This window comes from Ips typographus, linkage group LG9 (genome assembly GCF_016097725.1).
Source record: "Ips typographus isolate SLU linkage group LG9, UJ_Ityp_2.0, whole genome shotgun sequence".
Classification (NCBI taxonomy): domain Eukaryota; kingdom Metazoa; phylum Arthropoda; class Insecta; order Coleoptera; family Curculionidae; genus Ips; species Ips typographus.
In genome coordinates this window covers 9,745,821-9,764,987 of record NC_138430.1, presented here as the reverse complement: position 1 = coordinate 9,764,987, position 19,167 = coordinate 9,745,821, and the positions used below count along the sequence as shown (strand labels likewise).

Below are 19,167 nucleotides of genomic sequence, written 5' to 3'. Positions count from 1 at the left end.
CATTCTTGCATTACGTTTATACACCGTTTCTTCGTCTATCGGTGTATAAGATATTAATTATACACCCATAAAGAAGAAGAAAATAGCTTAGACGCATCCATCATTTTAAAAATGCAATGTGACGGGTAAGGTGGCTCTTGTAATGTGATTCTTTTTTTATTTCTGTCTAATAAGATATTTTTTCTAGTCAAAGACCTTTTGTGATGCAGCTGTTGACCATTCCTTCTAATGGCTTTTAGGATGCACACGACTTTTAATAATTTAACTAATTTACACAAATAATTACAACGTTATTTGGAAATTCGTTATTCCTCGTCTAGGCGATGATAAATCTTTGTTCAGTTGGTGCAATTATTTTTTTTTGCAAATTAAATACAACCGTTTAAGTTATAAGAGCTGAAATCTGTTTTAGATGTCATAACTTGTAGGAACATTAATTTAATTATAGTGATGTACAAACAAAATATGTCACATTATGTATAATGGATCCTATTATAGGTATACAACATAACATACATTTTGCAATAATATATTCCAAATAGAATAGCTTAAAAGGAATTTGCCCAGCAACAAGAGAGAAAAGTGCAACTTTTGCTCCGACGAACAATTTCGCGTGTGCAAAAAGCAGTTTACTCCAGGGTTGCGCATCTATTTTTTTCTACGACCACAAGGTTATGTTTTAAGACAAGTTTTATTTTCTATAAAGGGTCGTAGAAAAAAAATTGTTTCAATATTTTTTTCTTAAAAAAAAAATAAACACTCAATCGCTTTTCCTCAAATCTCATGATCACTTTACCTTCTACCAAGTATCGCGTTTAAATTTTCAGGTAGCGTCGTGGAATTTGCTCCATCTCGACTTGATGAACTCACATTCCACATTCAAAACGGAACCAGCTTTTTAATACAATAAGCGACATCTGCAGGAGAGCTTCCGAACTAATGGAAGCTTCAAAGGGCGTTCACCGGGAAGGATCGGCCCATTTTCCCACCAACGGAATTTTTGAAGGGTGGAGATTGCGTGGAAAAAAGGGTGGGAGAGTATAATGGCTGCCGACCTGTCAGACACCGAGACAGATAATAAGAGATATCTTATTATCCGCCAGCTTCTGGTTTATAGTAATGCCTCTAATTTGATCCCAGGGGAAACTATCCGCACTCTGGCGAGTAATTTCAGAAATACGATATTTTCGTGAAATTCTGCTTCTTGAACATTTTAGATTAAGAAGCATGTGTACAGGGTGTTTTAGAATACGTATTACAAACTTATATGGCATATAAGAAATGCAAAAATAAGAAAATATTCTGTAGACATACCTATGCCGTTGGAGCCTTATCTACTTTTCGAGATATCTCGCACGCTAGGGCGTTAGTTAGGTATTTAACCAACGAGTCTATTAATAAACTTGATATTATTAATCGCCAATTAATATAAGCAGAGTTTTTCCGTCGATTGTAGTCTATAATAAACGTTTATTATCCTAAAAAGTTTGAAAAAAAGTACCTACGTCATTGTCAGTTGTATACGCAACACGGCAAACCGAAATCATAGGCACCCTTGACAATGACAGTGACAGTTCTGTCGCCAATGTTGGATGTCAACTAAATAATGTGCATCTATTTCTCTCTGTTTAATACAAATAAAGAAGGATAGAACTATATACTATGTGCGTATATGGTTGCCTATGATGAAAATCGTGCATTAAAGTAAAACAATTAAAAAATCATGCATTAATAGGACTCACAATTTTGCATACTTTATCGTCCATTAAAAAAGGCTGTTAATACATAGTCGACGAAAAAATTAAAAAACAAATTTATATAATACACAGTTTCTCGACACCTAACAGAACATTTTTCGCATAGTTTTGTAAATCCTGAAAAATGCTGTAATTATGAATTACAGTATAATTAAGCTTAATATATTAATTCTTTAGCAAACAATTTGCAAACGGTGGTAAATAAAAAAAAAAGAACGAGAGACTTTCCAAAAAAAGTATAGGTAAGTTATAATTGTGTTCCAAAATTTCAGCTCAATATCTCAAAAACGCCATAATGGCCGTATTTTGCATTTTTGTCAAGCGCTAAACAATAAGAATTTTTAAAATAAGGTGACCAAACTTAGTCAAACCTATCAAATTTAATAACCACAAGAAAAAAATCCATTTACATATTGGCATTTTACTATGCCTAAGTAATTATTGCATTTTTTTCAATACGTCTCACATAATATCGTCACATTCATACAAATCTGATCAAAAGAAATAAGAAGAAACCAACCTCAAATCTATTATCTATAATAAGAAAGATAATGTATCTAAGCCCGTGAAACATCGCCTGGTGTATTGTTAAATGGCGTCCAAAACTACTTGAGACTGGCATTTCATTGTTGTCAAAACGATGATGACGGTCGAGCTTCCAGTCTTTCTATAGAAATTCGATATTATCGGTATACTTATAAATATGTTATAAGTCGTATTCGTCAGTTGTATACCTGGGAATTTGTGAAATAATAATATGTAAAGTGCCATTTTTATATACTTTGTCCTTAAATCTTTTGATTAGTTAAAAGAACAGGAAATAAAAACCAAAAAAACACTTTCAATCAATGAATAAAAAAATATAGCAGGAAGGAGCAATAGCAACAAAGAGGGAGACAAAAATCGGCGAATAACCACTTCCTGCTTTGAAATGGAAGCGTACATGAGGTACTTTCAAAGTCAGTAGTCGAAAAACTGTGTTACGACTAACTTCGGAAGTTTTATTCAATTGCTAAAACTATAGGTATTAGGTATAGGTAGGTATATATTTAAATTGAGTTGGATGTTGAAACTAACTTCTAAAATAAGATTTTAGTGTTTTTGACTTAATCCTAAATAACTTTTTTATTTGATGAATAAGATCGTTAATTTTACTGGTAATAAAAATTACTATCCAACGGTATAAAAGCTCTGATTGGTTGGTCAATTTTTTTGGCTTCTGTAAGACTTCAAACAAGTACCCAAATAAAGTGTAACAGTTTTAATAATCACGTGTAAAAAATTAAAAAAAAAAAACATTTTCACATTTGTTAAAAATATTTTATTAGTAATAAAAAAAGTAAAATCTATTTACACAACAAAATAACTTTGTACACCATATTAAGGATCATAGTTGACATTCAGAGCATTTTTATATCAGTCTCACTGTTTGCTACTAGAGGGATTTAAATTAAGACTAAAAGGCATACTATTAACTACTCCATTGGTTTTTTTCTGAACTGTCCCTATTACAGAGTTTCCCATTTTTACCGTATTTGAAACAGCTCCGAAAAGTCCGTTGATAAATCTTTTCGAAGGTGAACTAGTACGGTTGTCATTAGGAACACAATTTTTGTCGATTAAGTGTTTGAGTATTACGTTATTGAATGCTTCCGGATTTTCTTGTTGAGGAAAATGGCCACAGTCATCGATGACCTTAAGTCTAAAGTGTTCACAGAATTCTGTTGACTTGATTATGCTTTCTAAGGATACGAACTGATCTTTGCCACCCGTAATCAAAATTATCGGCACTTGGATGTGATGCAAGTGATCACTAATTTTAAATAACGGCAAGTTTCTGTAGTAATTTAGAGCCCCTGTCCAGTCTTCTGTTCTCGAAAAAGTGTATTTGTAAGCATCCAGATGGACGTCTTTTGCTGGTAAATGCTTATAATAACTGTCTATAATTTTCATGTCCTCTTTCAATGCATCAATTTCTGGTAAGTAAGGCAACTGGACGTAGTTTAACCACTGGTAATTATACGTTGATTTAAAAGTGTCCCAGTAAACATTTGGGTGAGGACAAGAAACCGCAATAAATTTGCTCACGACACTGGGATCCTTGTGAACTAAATACCATCCTAAAAGAGCACCTAAATCATGACCAATTACTACGCAATTGGTCACACCCAACGAATGTATAAACTGAGTTAGTTCTTCCAGGATGACTTCGATTTTATAGCTTCTTCTCCAGGTGGGTTTATCAGAGTCACCGAAACCCTTCAGGTCTAAGGCAACCACGTGGAAGTTAATGGAAAGTACTGGGATTTGATATCTCCAGCTTAGCCAAAAGTCTGGAAAACCATGGAGTAGTAGAATCAATGGTTGGTTTGTTGGGCCTGATTCCACATAGTGAAGCTTGACACCCTGAAAATAAAGTAACTATTGTAATCTTGATGAATTTATTTCAAAATCATATTTTAGTTTCAGATTGAGATTATTAGCAAAATAACGTATTGCATAATATTTTACAAAATAATAGAAAAGGTTTGTTGTACAACCGTGGTTCAACTGTTGGTTCAAATGAGAAACGTCTCTCTGGCAGCAATGCGTTTCCTATGGCAAAGTTTAACTACCAGTCAACCAGTCTCATTTCACACAGAAACTGTGTTTGAACTAAACTAGTCTTTAAACTATGTAATTGAACAACCGGGCCTTATGCCTTTATAGTTTTCGTCCTTGGAATATGTGGTAGAATTGCGTATACCGATATATCACAAACCCCCTGTATTTGCATTAAATTAGAATGCACGTGTAATATTATATCATAAACTTATTGTTGTTGTTAAATTGTTATCGATGTAATAAGGTTAAGCTGTGTTGATCCCAGTTTAAACCTTCAACAATAATTAATTATTTGTGTACAGCAGTATTTATTTAATCTCGAATTAAACCATTAGAATTTCATTAACGTTTCCATGCTTTGTCTTCAATGAATTGTATAGTGCAGTATGTAATGATAACTTGATTTGATACGAGTTTTATAATATAAAACCTGCACCTAGCCTAATTTGTTGTTACTACCTTTAGTTTGACATGTTTATGCTGTCCCAATGAAGAATCGACGAGAAACGATGGCGGCGTGTCTCTCAGCAACATTTGGACTGAACCACTCGGGTTCCACACATATCTGAACAATCTTTTGCATATCACCCACGCACCAAAGACAAATGACAAAAAGTGTATCTTCAGCTTTCCGACAACCGAGATGGATTGAATACACGCAACCGTTTTAGCCATAACGGAGATATGTTTGAACTAAAGAATGAAATAAAAAAATATTATCGTCGACATGTTGTTATTAGGATCAAAGGTCGTAAAAACATCGAATGCGATGCTGATGTGGGCTTCATGTTGGTATAGTAAATGTTACTTTGAAACTGATAACCGATCGAGTTTAGGCCTTTATCTTGTTCGATTCGGGCGCATTTGTAGATAAAAAATCATCTCATTCTCAAACAAGTTGTCTGGATCACGATCGGAGATAGAATATGGTGTGACTTTTGCTCGTTGACGATTGCACCAACCTCAATTTGCTTCAGATAATCTTATCATGACTAGTCTCGGTTTGAATTAATCAATATGATATTTTTGAAACGTTTTGAAACTTATTAGCCTTAGGTTTTTCGATTATATACAGGGTGGCCAACTAAGAATGCGAGGTACTGTATCTAGGAAACCAAAAATGATACATGTTTGTAACAAATAAAATTAATGTGGCTATAAGGAATACATCTAAATTATTTAGGTGATTCCAGCGTTGCCACATTTACATGAAATCAGTGGCAACAATAGATTTTTGTTCGACAACCTTAGTAAGTGATGCTATTTCTTGATACTATTGCTTAATCTAGACAGTGTTCAGATATATAAATAACTCAATGTATTTGTAGGTACTTTTAACCTAACCTTTTGCTTTATCTTTATTATTTTTGGTTTAAATAGGAAAAACAGTTTTCATAAAAACTCTTTACTTTTCCTACGTCATTATTTTGTTTGCTGAAAAGAACCGGAATGGGCCAATCCATCCCTCGAGCATTGTTAACTCTAAGGAAACGAAATGTGTCCTTTCATACTGTCGTATCCTTTGTGATCCATAATGTAACGCAGTTTTATTCCCTCTTGCTGTAAGTATCCGCGGAATAGAGACTGTTCGCATGACAAATTCGTTACAAACTGTAATGAAAAATGAAATAAACAAGATGTCCAATATGATCAAAAAGGTACCATAACATTATTATTAGATTATAAGACGAGGTGATGCCGATTAGGAGATGTCTTCTACTGCAGTTGTTGGTCAAAAATTATTGGAGAAAAAAAAACTCTTTTTGTTTTTATATCTGAGACCTGTTTCGAGAAATTTTAAGGAAAGTTGCTGTAGTTGCTCTTTCTGTGTAAGCCTTCTGATTTAATGACACTACTATGAAGTCCCCAGATATTAAAACAAAAAAGAAAACATAATATCTTAAGAGTTTCTAATGAGGAAATTAACGACATAATCAATTATTTTCGTTTTCATTTTAATGAGACATGTTTTCGGTCCCGTAAAACTTTAAACTGGCACGGCACCAAAAACTCACTGAAACAATGCTAAAAATCTTAAACCGCCTCTGTCAGTTCGCAATCGAGATTTTCGAGAAGCGAACTAATCCTCGGATTCGCCGGGCCCTCGAGAGTCACATTTGCAGCCCTTAAAGTGTAGTTGACTGCCATAAAGAGCTCTTTAAGCCTGTCATCGGGTTTTGTTGATGAATCCTCTACCGCCTCTCATGTTTCTCCATTACTCGGTGACTTAACAAATAATGCAAAATCATTAATGAGTCCCATTATTGCATGATTTTTTAATTGTTTTACTTTAATTCATGATCTTTATCAGGCAATCAAATACGCTCATAGTATAGTTCTATCTTTTTTTATTTGTATGAAACAGAGAGAAATAGACACACATTTTTTAGTTTTTTTTTTGGTTTTACGGCCTTTAGCTGAAAAATTTCGAAAAATCTTTTTTTTATTGAATGCAACTTTTTTATTATCTATACTTGCGTAACAAGTCTTTAACAGAAGTTGGTCATATTAATGCTATACGTTTATTTTACCTGCAGAATACGTTTCTTCTAAGTTGCATACCGGACTTTGTTGATTCATCGCTAACCAAGTAACTAAAGAAGTGTAGTTTTTCATTTATACCTTCGTGAAGTGTTAGAACAGATAATAATGGGACCAGCACAATATTACACTGTGGTTGCCGTTTTGGTATGCCTTTGTCACCGAATTTGAAATTCAACACCATCAGATTAAGGTAGCATTTAGGTAAAACGACCTTTTGTACACAATTCAGACGCAATTTATGGGAAAATCGGATTTGCCTTAAATAAGGATTTGTCATAGTAATTTGTCAGTAGTCTAGAGAACCATCTGATGGGAGCATTGCAACCATTCATTAAAAGGTTATTAAGATCAAATATTTATCGAAATTTAAAGTTTTGGAATTAAGAGAAATTTGATGCGTTCTATGTTTTAAAAATATTTTCATCAACTGCTTGCTTATTTTGAATGAAACATCCTGTATATTATTGTATTTTTGAATACTGCTATCAATTTTCAAATCTATATTTATCTGTAACGGTTTTCGTTATATTGACGTTTGAAAAATGACATTTTTAGATTTCGGAGGGTCATAATTCTTAACCAGAATGAGATAGAGCAAAACGGCTTACAAGTTCTTATTTTAACTTTTCAAGAACCATCATTACTAGCTGGATTCATAGTTCTAATTCCGCAAGAAGTAAGCAGTAGTAGTAAGAAGTAGCCTTCCGCAAATGTTTCAATTCATAGTTCGACGTTAGTAAACTGACAGACTACAGATTATTTGACAGTTCATTTTTTTGTATTACAATATAAATTTGGTTAGAATTTTTTATTTCTATTCTATTTTTTGAATGTTTGCTGAATTTTACGAAAAACGGATTTTGTCGATGATATAGCAGTTGCAAGTGTGTTATGCGGCCTATTATTAAAAGGCAGAAGAAGTAAGCCAAGTGAAAACCAGAAAAAATCGGATACTTGACAAATGACAATTCGAAAACCCACGAATGGGTGAAACAGCCAGCCGACGATGCACGGAGCAGTAAGAAATGAAAATGATTCATTTCTTGGTGCTTACTGCTTGCGGTTCATGCGGCTTGCGCTTATTTATCAAACTATGAATGAAAGTGCTACAAGTATATTGTTTATTTTTAATTCGGCTTACTGCTTACGTATTCTTACTTCTTGCGGATTTCAAACTATAAATTCAGCTTTAATGGAAATACTTTTAATTTTGACAGGTGTCAAAAGTTTTATAAGAGTGAAAAAACTGACTCCTGTAAAATTTTCCAATAGGAGAAAAACATAGCACGCATCAAATTTCAAATTTCTGTAAAGATTTGAATTATTTGTTATATTAATAAAGTTTTAATGAACGGTTTGAGTAGCTACAACCCTGTATAATATTTACGACCAAATTTCTTACTGTTTACTAGGAACGGGTGCTGTAATTTTATCAATTAATTTTATCTTAGTATTTTTAACAAAAAATGATACAAAAAGCCTCATCGTTGAGGTTCGAAAAAAAAAACCATTCCCCTACTTTATTGCCATATGTCAACAAGATGGCCGCCGTGCGACGTTCTATTGTTCGCAATGTGTCTGTCAACGAGGAGGGAGCCGATCAGCGGGATGTTGCTTTATTATGCAAAAAGGGGAAATGTCTGCCACCGGCATAATCTGTTATCGGAACCCCTACACAACGGACCTTTAAAGAAGTTTTATTGATCGAAAATAACGAGATTATAGCCGGGAGGGCGGCACCAGCCTATTTTTTTTTTGGGTACGAAAATGGAATGGATTTATGGTCTAATGGCCACTCAAATTGAGATTGAGCATAATATGCCACTACTTGTACATGAAGATGAAAGATGACGTTTTCCAATGGCAAAAAACTGCTCATAGAATATCGCGGAAATATGGCAGTAGTTTTGTGATTCTCCTCAAATGTAAAATAAATAATTTAAAATGAATTATTTAAAAAATAAAGCTTGTAAAGAAAAATATGAAATAATAGAAAATCTTAAAGAGGCAGTTCATAAAATGTTCGATAGGTATACAGTCGATAGACGATCTATTCGAAAAGTGACATGCTTAGTTTTAGAAAAAATAAATAAATAAAAAAAAGACATGTCTTAACAATAAAAGAGTTTTTGAACAGTACCTTTAAAAATGAACATGAACCAAAAAACCACTAGTATTATTCATAGCAATAAGGACATGATGTTTTTTATTGTTTCAGAAATAATGTACTTAGTGCAACATAGTGAGTAATATTTTTTCCGTCTACCATGCATTAACAGTCTTTTTTAATGGACGATAACGATTGCAAAATCGTTCATTAATGAGCCCCCTTAATGCATGATTTTTCAATTGTTTTACTTTAATGCACCATTTTATCATAGGCAACCAAATACTCTCAGTATTGTTCTATCCTTCTGTATTTGTATTAAACAGAGAGAAATAGACACACATTATTTAGTTAACAATGTTGACATCCACCATTACCGACAGAACGAACTGTCACTGTCATTGTCAAGGGCGCCTATGACTCTTATGAGTTCGGTTTGCCGTGTCGCATATACAACTGACAATTAGTTGTTTTTCAAACTTTTTCGGGTAATAAACGTTTATTATAGAGTACAGTCGACGGAAAAATTTTGTAACCCACTCTTATATTAATGGGCGATTAATAATCTCAACTTTATTAATACGCGTTCACGCGTTAAACCTTTTCGATTGAAAATCGCTGTCATTAATACACTCGCTGCTTAAATAACTATAATTTGTAAAATGTTGCAATTTCAATTCAATAAAAAAAATTGGTTATGACAATATGTACTGGTTTCTTTTTAATCTTTAAAAAATGCACTGGATACAAATTAAATTGCTGTTGCAATAATTATTGCAAATTCGATATAAGGTCTGTTTGCAGAGAGAATCTCCAACTAGTAATCAGAGAAATAGATAGGTACATCCATTGGTCACGTCATAGTCACGTGAGCATTCAACCAATAAAACTTGACATTTACTGTTTCTGAGTTCGAAACCAGTCAGGGATTGCTTCTGCGAGACACACATCAAAACACATGACATTACGCCAAAATAAAGTAATTTAATAAGTGTTTTTGTTTGCAATTTGATGCAATTTGCATCTGGAAGTCTAAGCTCATGCATGAGATGAAATGAAAAATGACGCAAAATAGCGAGGGCTGCGCTGCGCGAAAGCTGTAAATCTATAAAATCAAGATGGCCAAAGATGATATTAAAAATGCAGACATAAAGTATATTATAGTTCTGTCATTTTAAAAAATTATCTACCTTTTTGGTATCGTTATGAAGCTTGAAAAAAGACCTTTAAGGTTACAATACTACTTAAAATATCTACAACTTTTATCTGGGCATCATTTTTCTACAAGCAATATAATAAATCCGCTTGATGAAATCAAAGAAATCGACCAAATTTGGTAAATATCCATATACTTTTGCAAAAAACGAAAAACGGTTTTGAATTGGTCTTCCAAAACAGCAATTCTTTCTTCATTCAACCAACTTCGTATAGTCGCGCTAATTCCCGAGATACCTTCACTAAGCATCGAAAAAAACTCACTCTGTATAAACTTAGCAAAGTGTATATGCTTGACTTGTGTGATCGAAGTAAAATTGAAATACTTTAATTTTTCATTAGTGCAAATATCCAGAGTCTCTCAAAATTTGGAATAGAAGCTACATGAAATATGTGGAAACGTGTTTAGTTTTGAAAGAGCGTTATATATTCCTCGCAACTGGTAGTTTATATTCAATTCGCACAATCACGAATATCCCTGTCTGAATCCATCCCTGTAGTTGACTCAGGGGTCGGCCTATTTCATTCCCAATTCTCCAAGTCCAATTTTGTGTATGTCATCGAGGAACGTGACTCAACAGCAAATTCAGTTCCAAAGGAAATTGTTTTATATCAGTTGGCAGCCATACTCACAGCAACCGATTTACATTTTTCCTGGTTGGAATATCGTTATGAGAAAGGCGGGTGCTTCTGATAATTGAATATGCTAAGCCACCCCTCACCTCAATTTAAATGATATTATCGTGCAAAGAAGTGGAAAATGGAAAACTCTTCCAAGTTGCCGTTTCTAGAAACTACGTTCTTATACTCATTATTGCTTCTAATATCACTGGACACGTTTACTAGTCTACCATAATGCCCGATAATAGTTAGGTTAGGTCTCCCATTCATCCATCATGTACGGCATGTGGTTCCCTTTTCTAGCCCTTCGAGTCAAGGGCGTGGTCCATCCGACTGATTGGCTCAGGAAGAAGGGTGTCTTTCGCACAACGGCTTGCATTGCGTTATCCCTCGTTAAGTCCACATGTTATATACTTTCAATTTATACTCCAATTATACTGAAATAGGGTGCAACGCCATTGTATAGTCAAGTAATATTGATCTCCCTCCGTTAAACTAATGTTATTATGGTTAAATATCATGCTGGCTCTCGAAAAGTCGAGGGTACATATTGAAACTGCCGAGGGAGCGATTTTACACTACGAGGTGTTATGTTCCAACGCCAACTGATTATGTATAAAATACAATGTACATAATATTTTAAATGATTAACAAAGTTTTATTTGACATAAACGATAAATAAACCACTTCAAATATATATTGTAGAAGAGAAAGAGAAAAAGTCTGGTGGTTATTCTCTGACTCCGTGCAGATTCTGAAAATTAAAAAATATGTGAAACATTAGATAATGTGTTAGACTGGAATCTTTACATTTGACACAAAATAAAATTTCTTTTATTCTTCAAACTCTCCAATAAAAATATATTTTTTGCGCGCTAATTCTTTTTTTCAACTATTATTGGTAGGTACCAATCAAATGGGTAGGTATTTGAACTTTATATTATAAAAGTGAATAAAATATATTTTCTACTTAAGAAAAACGTTGATTAACCTACCAGTTTGGACAATTTCTTAAGCAACGTTGGGAAATACAGAGTAGCTTACAAGACAAGAAATGATAATGATAATTAGGTTGAATAGTTTGAGAAAAAAATAGTATGGTTAATGGGCCTATCCCACAATTTTTTTTTATTTCATAACTACAAAGACGAATTGAAAATATTATAATCGTATTTTTTTGTTTTCAAAAATATTAAGTCTAAATAGAAAAAAAATGATGATAAAAACTGCATTAATCTCATGTTTTAAACGCCCGCCGCCGGTGACGTACTACACTTTCAACCAATCAGCGACCAGAAGTGAAACAGTTGGCGTGCAACAACCAATAAAATCGCCCAGAATTACGTACGTCACATGCGCGCCAAAACAGATCTTTTAAATTTAATGGACAAATTCAAACTAATGTAGAAATATTTACGACCATAATTTTTTCTTCAAGAATATGAAAAATTAGTTTTTTTATCCTATTCTTTCGATTCCAGTCATTAAAACAAAAATTTATGATATGTGGCATAGGCCCATTTCCACTTTACCGTCCGTTGTCAAATACGACGGGCTTTTTTGTAACTCTACTTTTTTTGTCTTGAGACTTAAGAGAGAAAAATAAGTGAAAGCCCTAGGGCATAAAGTCATTGTTTCCGCCATAGAAACCGAGGCGTAAACAAACATTACAAAGCCATTTATACGTAAAATAAATTTACAATATGTTACTAAAGAATTACTTCGGTGAAGCGCAACTGACTGGATGAAGTGGATTGCAATTTGTCTTCACACTCTTTAACGTGCTTCTCTTTTTGATTATGTCTCAACAAATCAATGTACATGCGCACTGATTCGGGTTTGTATGGGATAAAGTAAACAAAGATGCAGTTACACAATAGTACAACATGCTAAAAATATTAAAATTTGTCAAAGAATTGGATGAATCGAAAAAAAGCTTACCTCAAAGACGAAAATTGTAATCATCTTGAAAGTGAGATTTATCCAGTATTGTTGAGTTCTTTGGTATCTCATAATGTTTTCCGGAGGATAATAATTTCCACGGTAGTAACAAAACTGAACTTTGTTTTGTAAGGTATTATAAGCCCAATAATCTGTAGTGTTATATCCTATAATACATTTTTTTATTGAAAATGCGGTACTAATAAAAAGAGAACCTACTGGACAAAGTTGAATTGATAAAACCCACTAATGAGTTACCGTGGTTTTGTCTGTAAATTTCTCTTGGAACCCAGTCACTGGTGAATGCAATAATAAAAGCCTGCAAACACAATCTTAAACATTTCATCAAAGTTGTTGTTAAAGGTGGAAAAAAATTATACATTCAGAGCTGTACTAATATAGGATAAGCTACGTAATATCCCATTCCATGCTCCGATACCAGCTTTTTCTATAGGCACAATCCGTCTGTGCGATTGAACAAACTTGTAAGCGTCGGATCTCAGTTCTATCAAATTGTTCAACAACACGCAAGTGGCTGCCAGAGGAAGTGCTTTGGAAAAGAAAATTATATCACCATATCTGAGCACTAAAACAATTCATGAATGAGCCAAAACACAACAAAAAAATGTAAACTGCTGAACCCATTTCGGTAAATTCCTCAGTTACAGAATTCCTAGTGAAAGGTTTCAAGTAGTACTCATCCTCCCACTGAGGTAGTTTTCCAGTGTTGGGCGTGGGAGGCTTTTTTTTAAAAACGGTAATTTTCCAAGCACGTCTGAAAGCTCTAGATTATACTGATAGTTAGGATAAACAATGTAATCAAAACGACTTACAGCTTTAAAAGTGTCCAAATACTTCCTGTCAAATTTTTTAAGGTCATCAAAAAAGCTAGTTGGATGCACAGAGCTAAAATGCAACTACAAGGCTGACATGCGTCTTTTTTTAGAGCGGTCATATTGTGAGGAACAGTGACAAATTGACCCTGTATTATATAATTTACACGTTTCATATACAGGTGTGGTAAATCCAAAACCGACCATAGGAAAACCGTGTAACTGACAGAGAAACGTAGATAATTGCATGCGTGGGACAAAGACACAAATCCCAATTGACAAAATTAATTTTCGACGGTATTGGATTTTGGCAACAGCGTACTGAAAATATGGCCTACTTGGTATTTTTTTCGTTTACTGTCTTTGTCCCACGCATGCAATTATCTACGTTTCTCAGTCAGTTACACGGTTTTCCTATGGTCGGTTTTGGATTTACCACACCTGTAGATTTAAGTTGAGTAAGTAAAAACCTTAAAAAGTGCCAGATAAAACTGAGGAATATAGCAATTCATAAAAGCTATAATGTAACTTTTGTACAACAGGGAGTTGTCAAAGTCGTATTGCGTTCGAGGATTTTCGATTTGGGTAAGTTTTAGTGAAGCTGGTTTGAATATCTGTACATAAACAATTCATTTAAAATGCTTATAATAGAAAAATTAGTGCAACTATCTGACCACTTTAAAAAGCTTCATGTATATTGTGGTATTAATGGCGCCTAAGGTCATGGTAAGTAGTTTTGAATGGGATTTTAGGTATAAATTGTTGGAAGCATCGCACGCTTTGTTAAATAAAACTTTGATTATCATATTTCCAATGACGAGAACTAGTAGAATTCCAAACTAAAAATAAATCAATGAGTGATACATTATATCAATTATTGGTTTAGTTTCAATGTGTTTTTACCAAAAACAGACAGGCGGTAACAGTTACAGTATACTGGAAGAACGACTGAATCTTGGGAGTGTACGGTTCTATTTCACCGGTTATACGGTTAACTTTTCTTCTGTTAGTTTTTTCCAGGTATGCCTGTCTGTATTTAAAAAAATTATCAACTAACAAAAAGAGATATTCAATTGGTTACCTGAGTTCCAATTCTCGTACATCACGAATACAATTCCATCTATACTTGAGCTTATGTTCTATCCTTCTCCATAATGTCATAAACAAAGTGGCTGAAAAGAAAATAACTTATTGAGTTGGTTTATTAATGGAGTATTGAAAAACGTACCCCAAAACGAAATAAAAACAGCATAAACCACAGTTAGACTGTTATCAAATACGAACGTCCACTGAGCTAGGGAACAGTATCTGTACATATTTTTAAAACCACAACCTTGTGATCCTTCGCAAGTTGGACATGTTATAAGCTGACTTTCGCATACTTCTTTCCTTTTCGAAAATTATCGTATAATAGTATAATCAAAATAAATTATATTATCATTGACTTACACTTGAATAGGATCGCCAAATACGAGGAGTACAAGACTGGCAAGAAACGTTACTGCTCCAAGCACAGCAGGAATTGCCAGCATTATATTGAAATACTCTAACCATGCAAAGTAAAAAGCCACTTCACTTCCGAAGTACCTGTATATGATGTCCAAAGGCTGTCGCATATGGGTTACAATAGCGTTAGACCAGTAACGACTAAGCAACTGCAATAAATCAATTTATAAAAGTCAAAATGTTAAGCAAATACTCACTGATCTATAATTTTTTCCATCTTCTATAACAGGACCGTCATGCAGAGGGTAAGAAGTTTCAATATACTTCAGTTTTGTTAGTTTAGTCAATCCAAACTCTTTCTCTTTATCGCCATACTTAGTGTTTTCTAGCACTTTGTTTATGGTTATTATCCTTTCTGCTTCTGTCAGCTCTCTAAAAATTGGTCATTGAGAAACTATTCGATACTGCATTTGTTGAAAAGAGTCACCCTTTTTGTAACGGGTCAGTTTCATCCAAAGGTGTGGTGAATGGGCTACTGAACACAGGTTTATTGTGGAATAAAGGTGGTACGGATGTATACCGATTTCCAATCTCGTAAATTTGCGAAAAATGCAACAAGGCGTAGTCAGAAATAAAAACTTTAACAAACATCCTATCAATCGACTGAATAACATCAATCAGTAGTTTCCCTTGACAATAATTTATAAGACTTACCACACCAGGAGCATTTTGAAATCTGATTCCCAGTGCTTTAAGATTTTCGAAATAGATGTTCAGTAACGGTAAATTTTCATTTCTAACTACCAGAATATAGTCCGGTTTTTTAGTATTTTGCGAAGTCATTTAAATAGGTATATAATTAACTGCAATTATTAAGCACATAAATTATTGATGAAGACAATATACTGATGTTTTTGGAGACTGTTTTAACACTAAACTGAATGACAGTGATTATATCATTATCCGTTTTGACATTATAAGATTTGGCTTACAGGCTAACATTTCAATTTCTCAAAATTAATGTATTTCTAATTTAAATGTTTAAACCATGTATTATTCTAAAAAAGCAAAAGACAAATGGTGGAATCAAAATGTCTGCTTTACTATTCCAATCTGATACTAACGCGACGGCGTGATAATGAAACTTTGCCCTATTCCTTTGGGGTCACGTTTCATGGACCGGACGCAATTATAATTTCAGTTGCAGCTGTCTGGATGCTATTGGCAAATTTATGTAATCAATTGAATAGGACTAGCACAAAATCAGCTACATATTAGACCCGATTTTACTTTATTAAAATCATATGGTTATATAGGTACCTATGCAGGGTTATTCACGTTATTCGACACGGAAGATTGTGACTATTTAGTTTTAAAATACCGGGTAATTCAAACTCGACCCTCACCATCGAGATATCGGAAACAGAGATAGCAAAAAAATACCTTTTGAAGAAAAACAAACTAAAAGACTTGAATTAATATCTCTGCTAATAGCGACCCATAATGAATCAAACTAAAAGTGGTCTTCTCGTTACTAGACGTGATTCAGCATTCTGGTGGCAACAGTTTCTTAGAGTTTATCGGGATAATCAATGTTTAGACGCGAGCTAATAAATTATAGTCAATTATGTTCTATATCGATAATTGAAAGCGCCATCGCAGTAGGTACGGATGAATTGAAAAATTCGATTTGGTAATAAGCTGTCATTAAGAATCTCAAAATTAAAACATATTTGATTTGGAATTATGGACATTTTTTTAGGGTCAGCAGGGGTAAATATTTTGATTGATTTGATGAATTTAACCATGTAGAATACTTAACAAAAAACAATGACTTAACTATCTACTTGTCTCTGCTATCTAGGTACATTCTACGTGGAGATGATGGTGTATTCTGCATCATGTAGATTACGCGCCCATCACTGCTCCATCTTTGAATGTCATACCTTTTTGACATTACGTATTAACAGTTGACAGAATACTCGGAGTACTGTCATCTTTCATTAATCAGTTGATGTTTGTTTATTATTGAATTTGAGGTTATCTTATCTGGTCTAGAAGGTGGGCATAGCCTGTACTTTACTTATAATCTATAACAAAACCATATAAAACCTTTGTTTTAAATTACCGAAGCTACTACATTCAAACAGATATGTCCTTAACTTTTGATCAATCAAAGTTTTTGGAAGAATGTGAAGAAGAGTTTGCTGACCGCTACACAGATGAAGATGCAGAGTACAAAAAAGTTCTGGAAGAAGGCATTCCCTCTCCTCCAATAGTTTACCCCTGGAACCCACAGAGATATAACAACCGAAATAGATCAGGATCAAGACCAGGACCTAGCAGGCATTATCAGAATAATGGAGACCAAAATAAGAGCTATGATGATAACCAGTATAGGCAACAGCATAGATACCGCCCATATGATAACTAATTTTCTTTATATCCATTCCAGTTCCATACTAAGCTTATACCTATTAGCATAATATGGAACATGCATCTAGTTCTACATTAAATATACTATGTTAATACAATATTGTGATTACTATAATTTGTTATTTAATTACAAATCTGTTGTGCCAGCTAAAGAGCCAGTTGAAAAATTTTATGTGAAACAGGAAATTAACAATAACAGCATCTAATAAAGTGTACAGCAGCATATTGTTAACTTCTAATTTAACTATATTAGTTTTCACTGAAATATCAAGTTAATAACAAATAATACTAGCTTAAACTTAATAACAGTCAATTTACTATGCAATTTTGACAGGATGGCAAAGATAAGATGAACTACACATTCAATATTTAAATAAGGGAGAATATTGCATAGGTCTTAAAAAGATTTCAATGGAAAGGTGTATTACATATGCTTACATAGAATATCTTGGGTCATTATCACCTAGAATAGAAATTACATTTTAAAATTGGCTTCTAGGGTGATTAAATTAAATAACCATGGAAAGCCATCCTAATATTAAAATAGTTCCTCCAATGGGCGTTAATTGAGCTAGCCTCCTATCAGTAGTTAATGCATGATAGTATAGGGTACCCGAGAACAAAAGGGTTCCAGAAAGGAGTAATGTTCCAGCCTGAAATATAAGTTAATAGTAAGACCTACAGTGAACCTTAGAAATGATCCTTTCTGAATATATTAACATAAAATGATTTAAATGGGTCATTTGTAAAAAATTCTATTTTGTGGTTATGATGATAGGTGAAGGCTGATGTTTATGGTGTTGAGAGTTAGATCTGTACTGAAATTCAAATTTTGCAGTTTGTGTAACTAGGCTTTATTACATGCAAAATTATTTTGTGATATTTTTTAAACTTTTTTGGAATAATTAAAATTTAAACTAGGTACTCACAATTTTGGGGTTCCTGCATAATGGAACAGTCATTAAGGCTAAGGAATGGAAGAAGTGATATCGATTTGCAGTATCAAACATAGCTTTCAGCTCCACCTCTCTATCTTTTGGATATGTTCTGTGGGCTCCATATGCACCAAGAGCCACTGCAGATGCTCCCAGCAAGGCAGCTATACGAATAAATGGTCCACTCTCATTTGCTAATTTCCATAAGGGAATTTTGTCTGTTATAACAGTTACATTTGAAACCGGGGGCAGACTCTTTTTGTTGCTCTGCAAAGCAACACAGTCTGCTGGAAAGCAAATAGTAAGAAACCACAGAGCACTTACGACCACAAAGGACCCTACAGATTTTGATATAGGATTATCGTAAACGACAAAATTTACCAAATCATACAACCCCATGTCTTGTGTGGTTGTGGTTGTCAACAGACCTAGAATAAAACTAAAGTAGACCTGATTTTAAATAGGACCTGGATGACTTGTTATCTTGTCAGATTTTTTACTTACTATCAAAATAATTTATTTTATATTATATTTGTGTCAAAAAAATAATAGTTATACTTTAAATTTTAATATCTGTCCATAAATTATAAATAACAAGCCGTGAAGCCGATAAAGGTAACAGTGATAAAAACTAAAAAAAAATACAATAAATTGCAATTCATATGCGCTGTTGCCAGTAGTTTTCTTCACATTTTCTTTTTTTCAATTGTCAAGCCGTAATCCGCAAC

At 33.6% G+C, this 19,167-nt stretch overlaps 3 protein-coding genes across 7 annotated transcripts; all 3 read right to left on the bottom strand.

Moving 5' to 3' along the window:
• Nucleotides 1–3,063: 3,063 nt before the first annotated feature.
• Nucleotides 3,064–5,264, bottom strand: LOC145733645 (epoxide hydrolase 4-like). Its single transcript, XM_081986564.1, has 2 exons — nt 4,821–5,264; nt 3,064–4,163 (listed from the first exon to the last, which is right to left on the bottom strand). Exons 1-2 carry the CDS (start codon nt 5,034–5,036, stop codon nt 3,180–3,182), a joined length of 1,200 nt encoding a protein of 399 aa, XP_081842690.1. The 5' UTR covers nt 5,037–5,264; the 3' UTR covers nt 3,064–3,179.
• Nucleotides 5,265–11,485: 6,221 nt separating this feature from the next.
• LOC145734058 (anoctamin-4-like) lies at nt 11,486–17,420 on the bottom strand. Of its 5 annotated transcripts, none has more exons than XM_081987139.1 (17): nt 16,798–17,416; nt 15,783–15,931; nt 15,556–15,659; nt 15,326–15,500; nt 15,072–15,277; nt 14,851–15,011; nt 14,704–14,794; nt 14,526–14,652; nt 14,297–14,461; nt 14,093–14,236; nt 13,623–13,771; nt 13,431–13,573; nt 13,170–13,375; nt 13,009–13,108; nt 12,790–12,956; nt 12,570–12,737; nt 11,486–11,602 (listed from the first exon to the last, which is right to left on the bottom strand). In XM_081987139.1, exons 2-17 carry the CDS (start codon nt 15,909–15,911, stop codon nt 11,579–11,581), a joined length of 2,259 nt encoding a protein of 752 aa, XP_081843265.1. In that variant the 5' UTR covers nt 15,912–15,931; nt 16,798–17,416; the 3' UTR covers nt 11,486–11,578. The 5 variants fall into 5 exon arrangements, with proteins under 5 accessions (XP_081843265.1, XP_081843263.1, XP_081843264.1 ...); XM_081987137.1 differs by having other exon boundaries at nt 15,556–15,731; nt 16,798–17,415; XM_081987138.1 differs by having other exon boundaries at nt 13,431–13,564; nt 15,556–15,731; nt 16,798–17,414.
• Nucleotides 17,421–17,593: 173 nt separating this feature from the next.
• Nucleotides 17,594–18,930, bottom strand: LOC145734060 (transmembrane protein 256 homolog). The gene is made up of 4 exons (XM_081987144.1): nt 18,764–18,930; nt 18,434–18,706; nt 18,023–18,157; nt 17,594–17,967 (listed from the first exon to the last, which is right to left on the bottom strand). Exons 1-4 carry the CDS (start codon nt 18,836–18,838, stop codon nt 17,929–17,931), a joined length of 522 nt encoding a protein of 173 aa, XP_081843270.1. The 5' UTR covers nt 18,839–18,930; the 3' UTR covers nt 17,594–17,928.
• Nucleotides 18,931–19,167: the final 237 nt, after the last annotated feature.

Coding starts and splice junctions, on each gene's coding strand:
- LOC145733645 (XM_081986564.1), bottom strand. CDS start 5,036: ATGGCTAAAACGGTTGCGTGTATTCAATCCATCTCGGTTGTCGGAAAG. Junction 4,164..4,820: donor ATAAACATGTCAAACTAAAG/GTAGTAACAACA, acceptor CTTTATTTTCAG/GGTGTCAAGCTTCACTATGT.
- LOC145734058 (XM_081987137.1), bottom strand. CDS start 15,911: ATGACTTCGCAAAATACTAAAAAACCGGACTATATTCTGGTAGTTAGA. Junction 13,574..13,622: donor ATTTGGACACTTTTAAAGCT/GTAAGTCGTTTT, acceptor AGTATAATCTAG/AGCTTTCAGACGTGCTTGGA. Junction 13,376..13,430: donor TGAGGAATTTACCGAAATGG/GTTCAGCAGTTT, acceptor GAATTGTTTTAG/TGCTCAGATATGGTGATATA.
- LOC145734060 (XM_081987144.1), bottom strand. CDS start 18,838: ATGGGGTTGTATGATTTGGTAAATTTTGTCGTTTACGATAATCCTATA. Junction 18,707..18,763: donor CTGTAGGGTCCTTTGTGGTC/GTAAGTGCTCTG, acceptor GTTGCTTTGCAG/AGCAACAAAAAGAGTCTGCC. Junction 18,158..18,433: donor TATGCAGGAACCCCAAAATT/GTGAGTACCTAG, acceptor CTTATATTTCAG/GCTGGAACATTACTCCTTTC.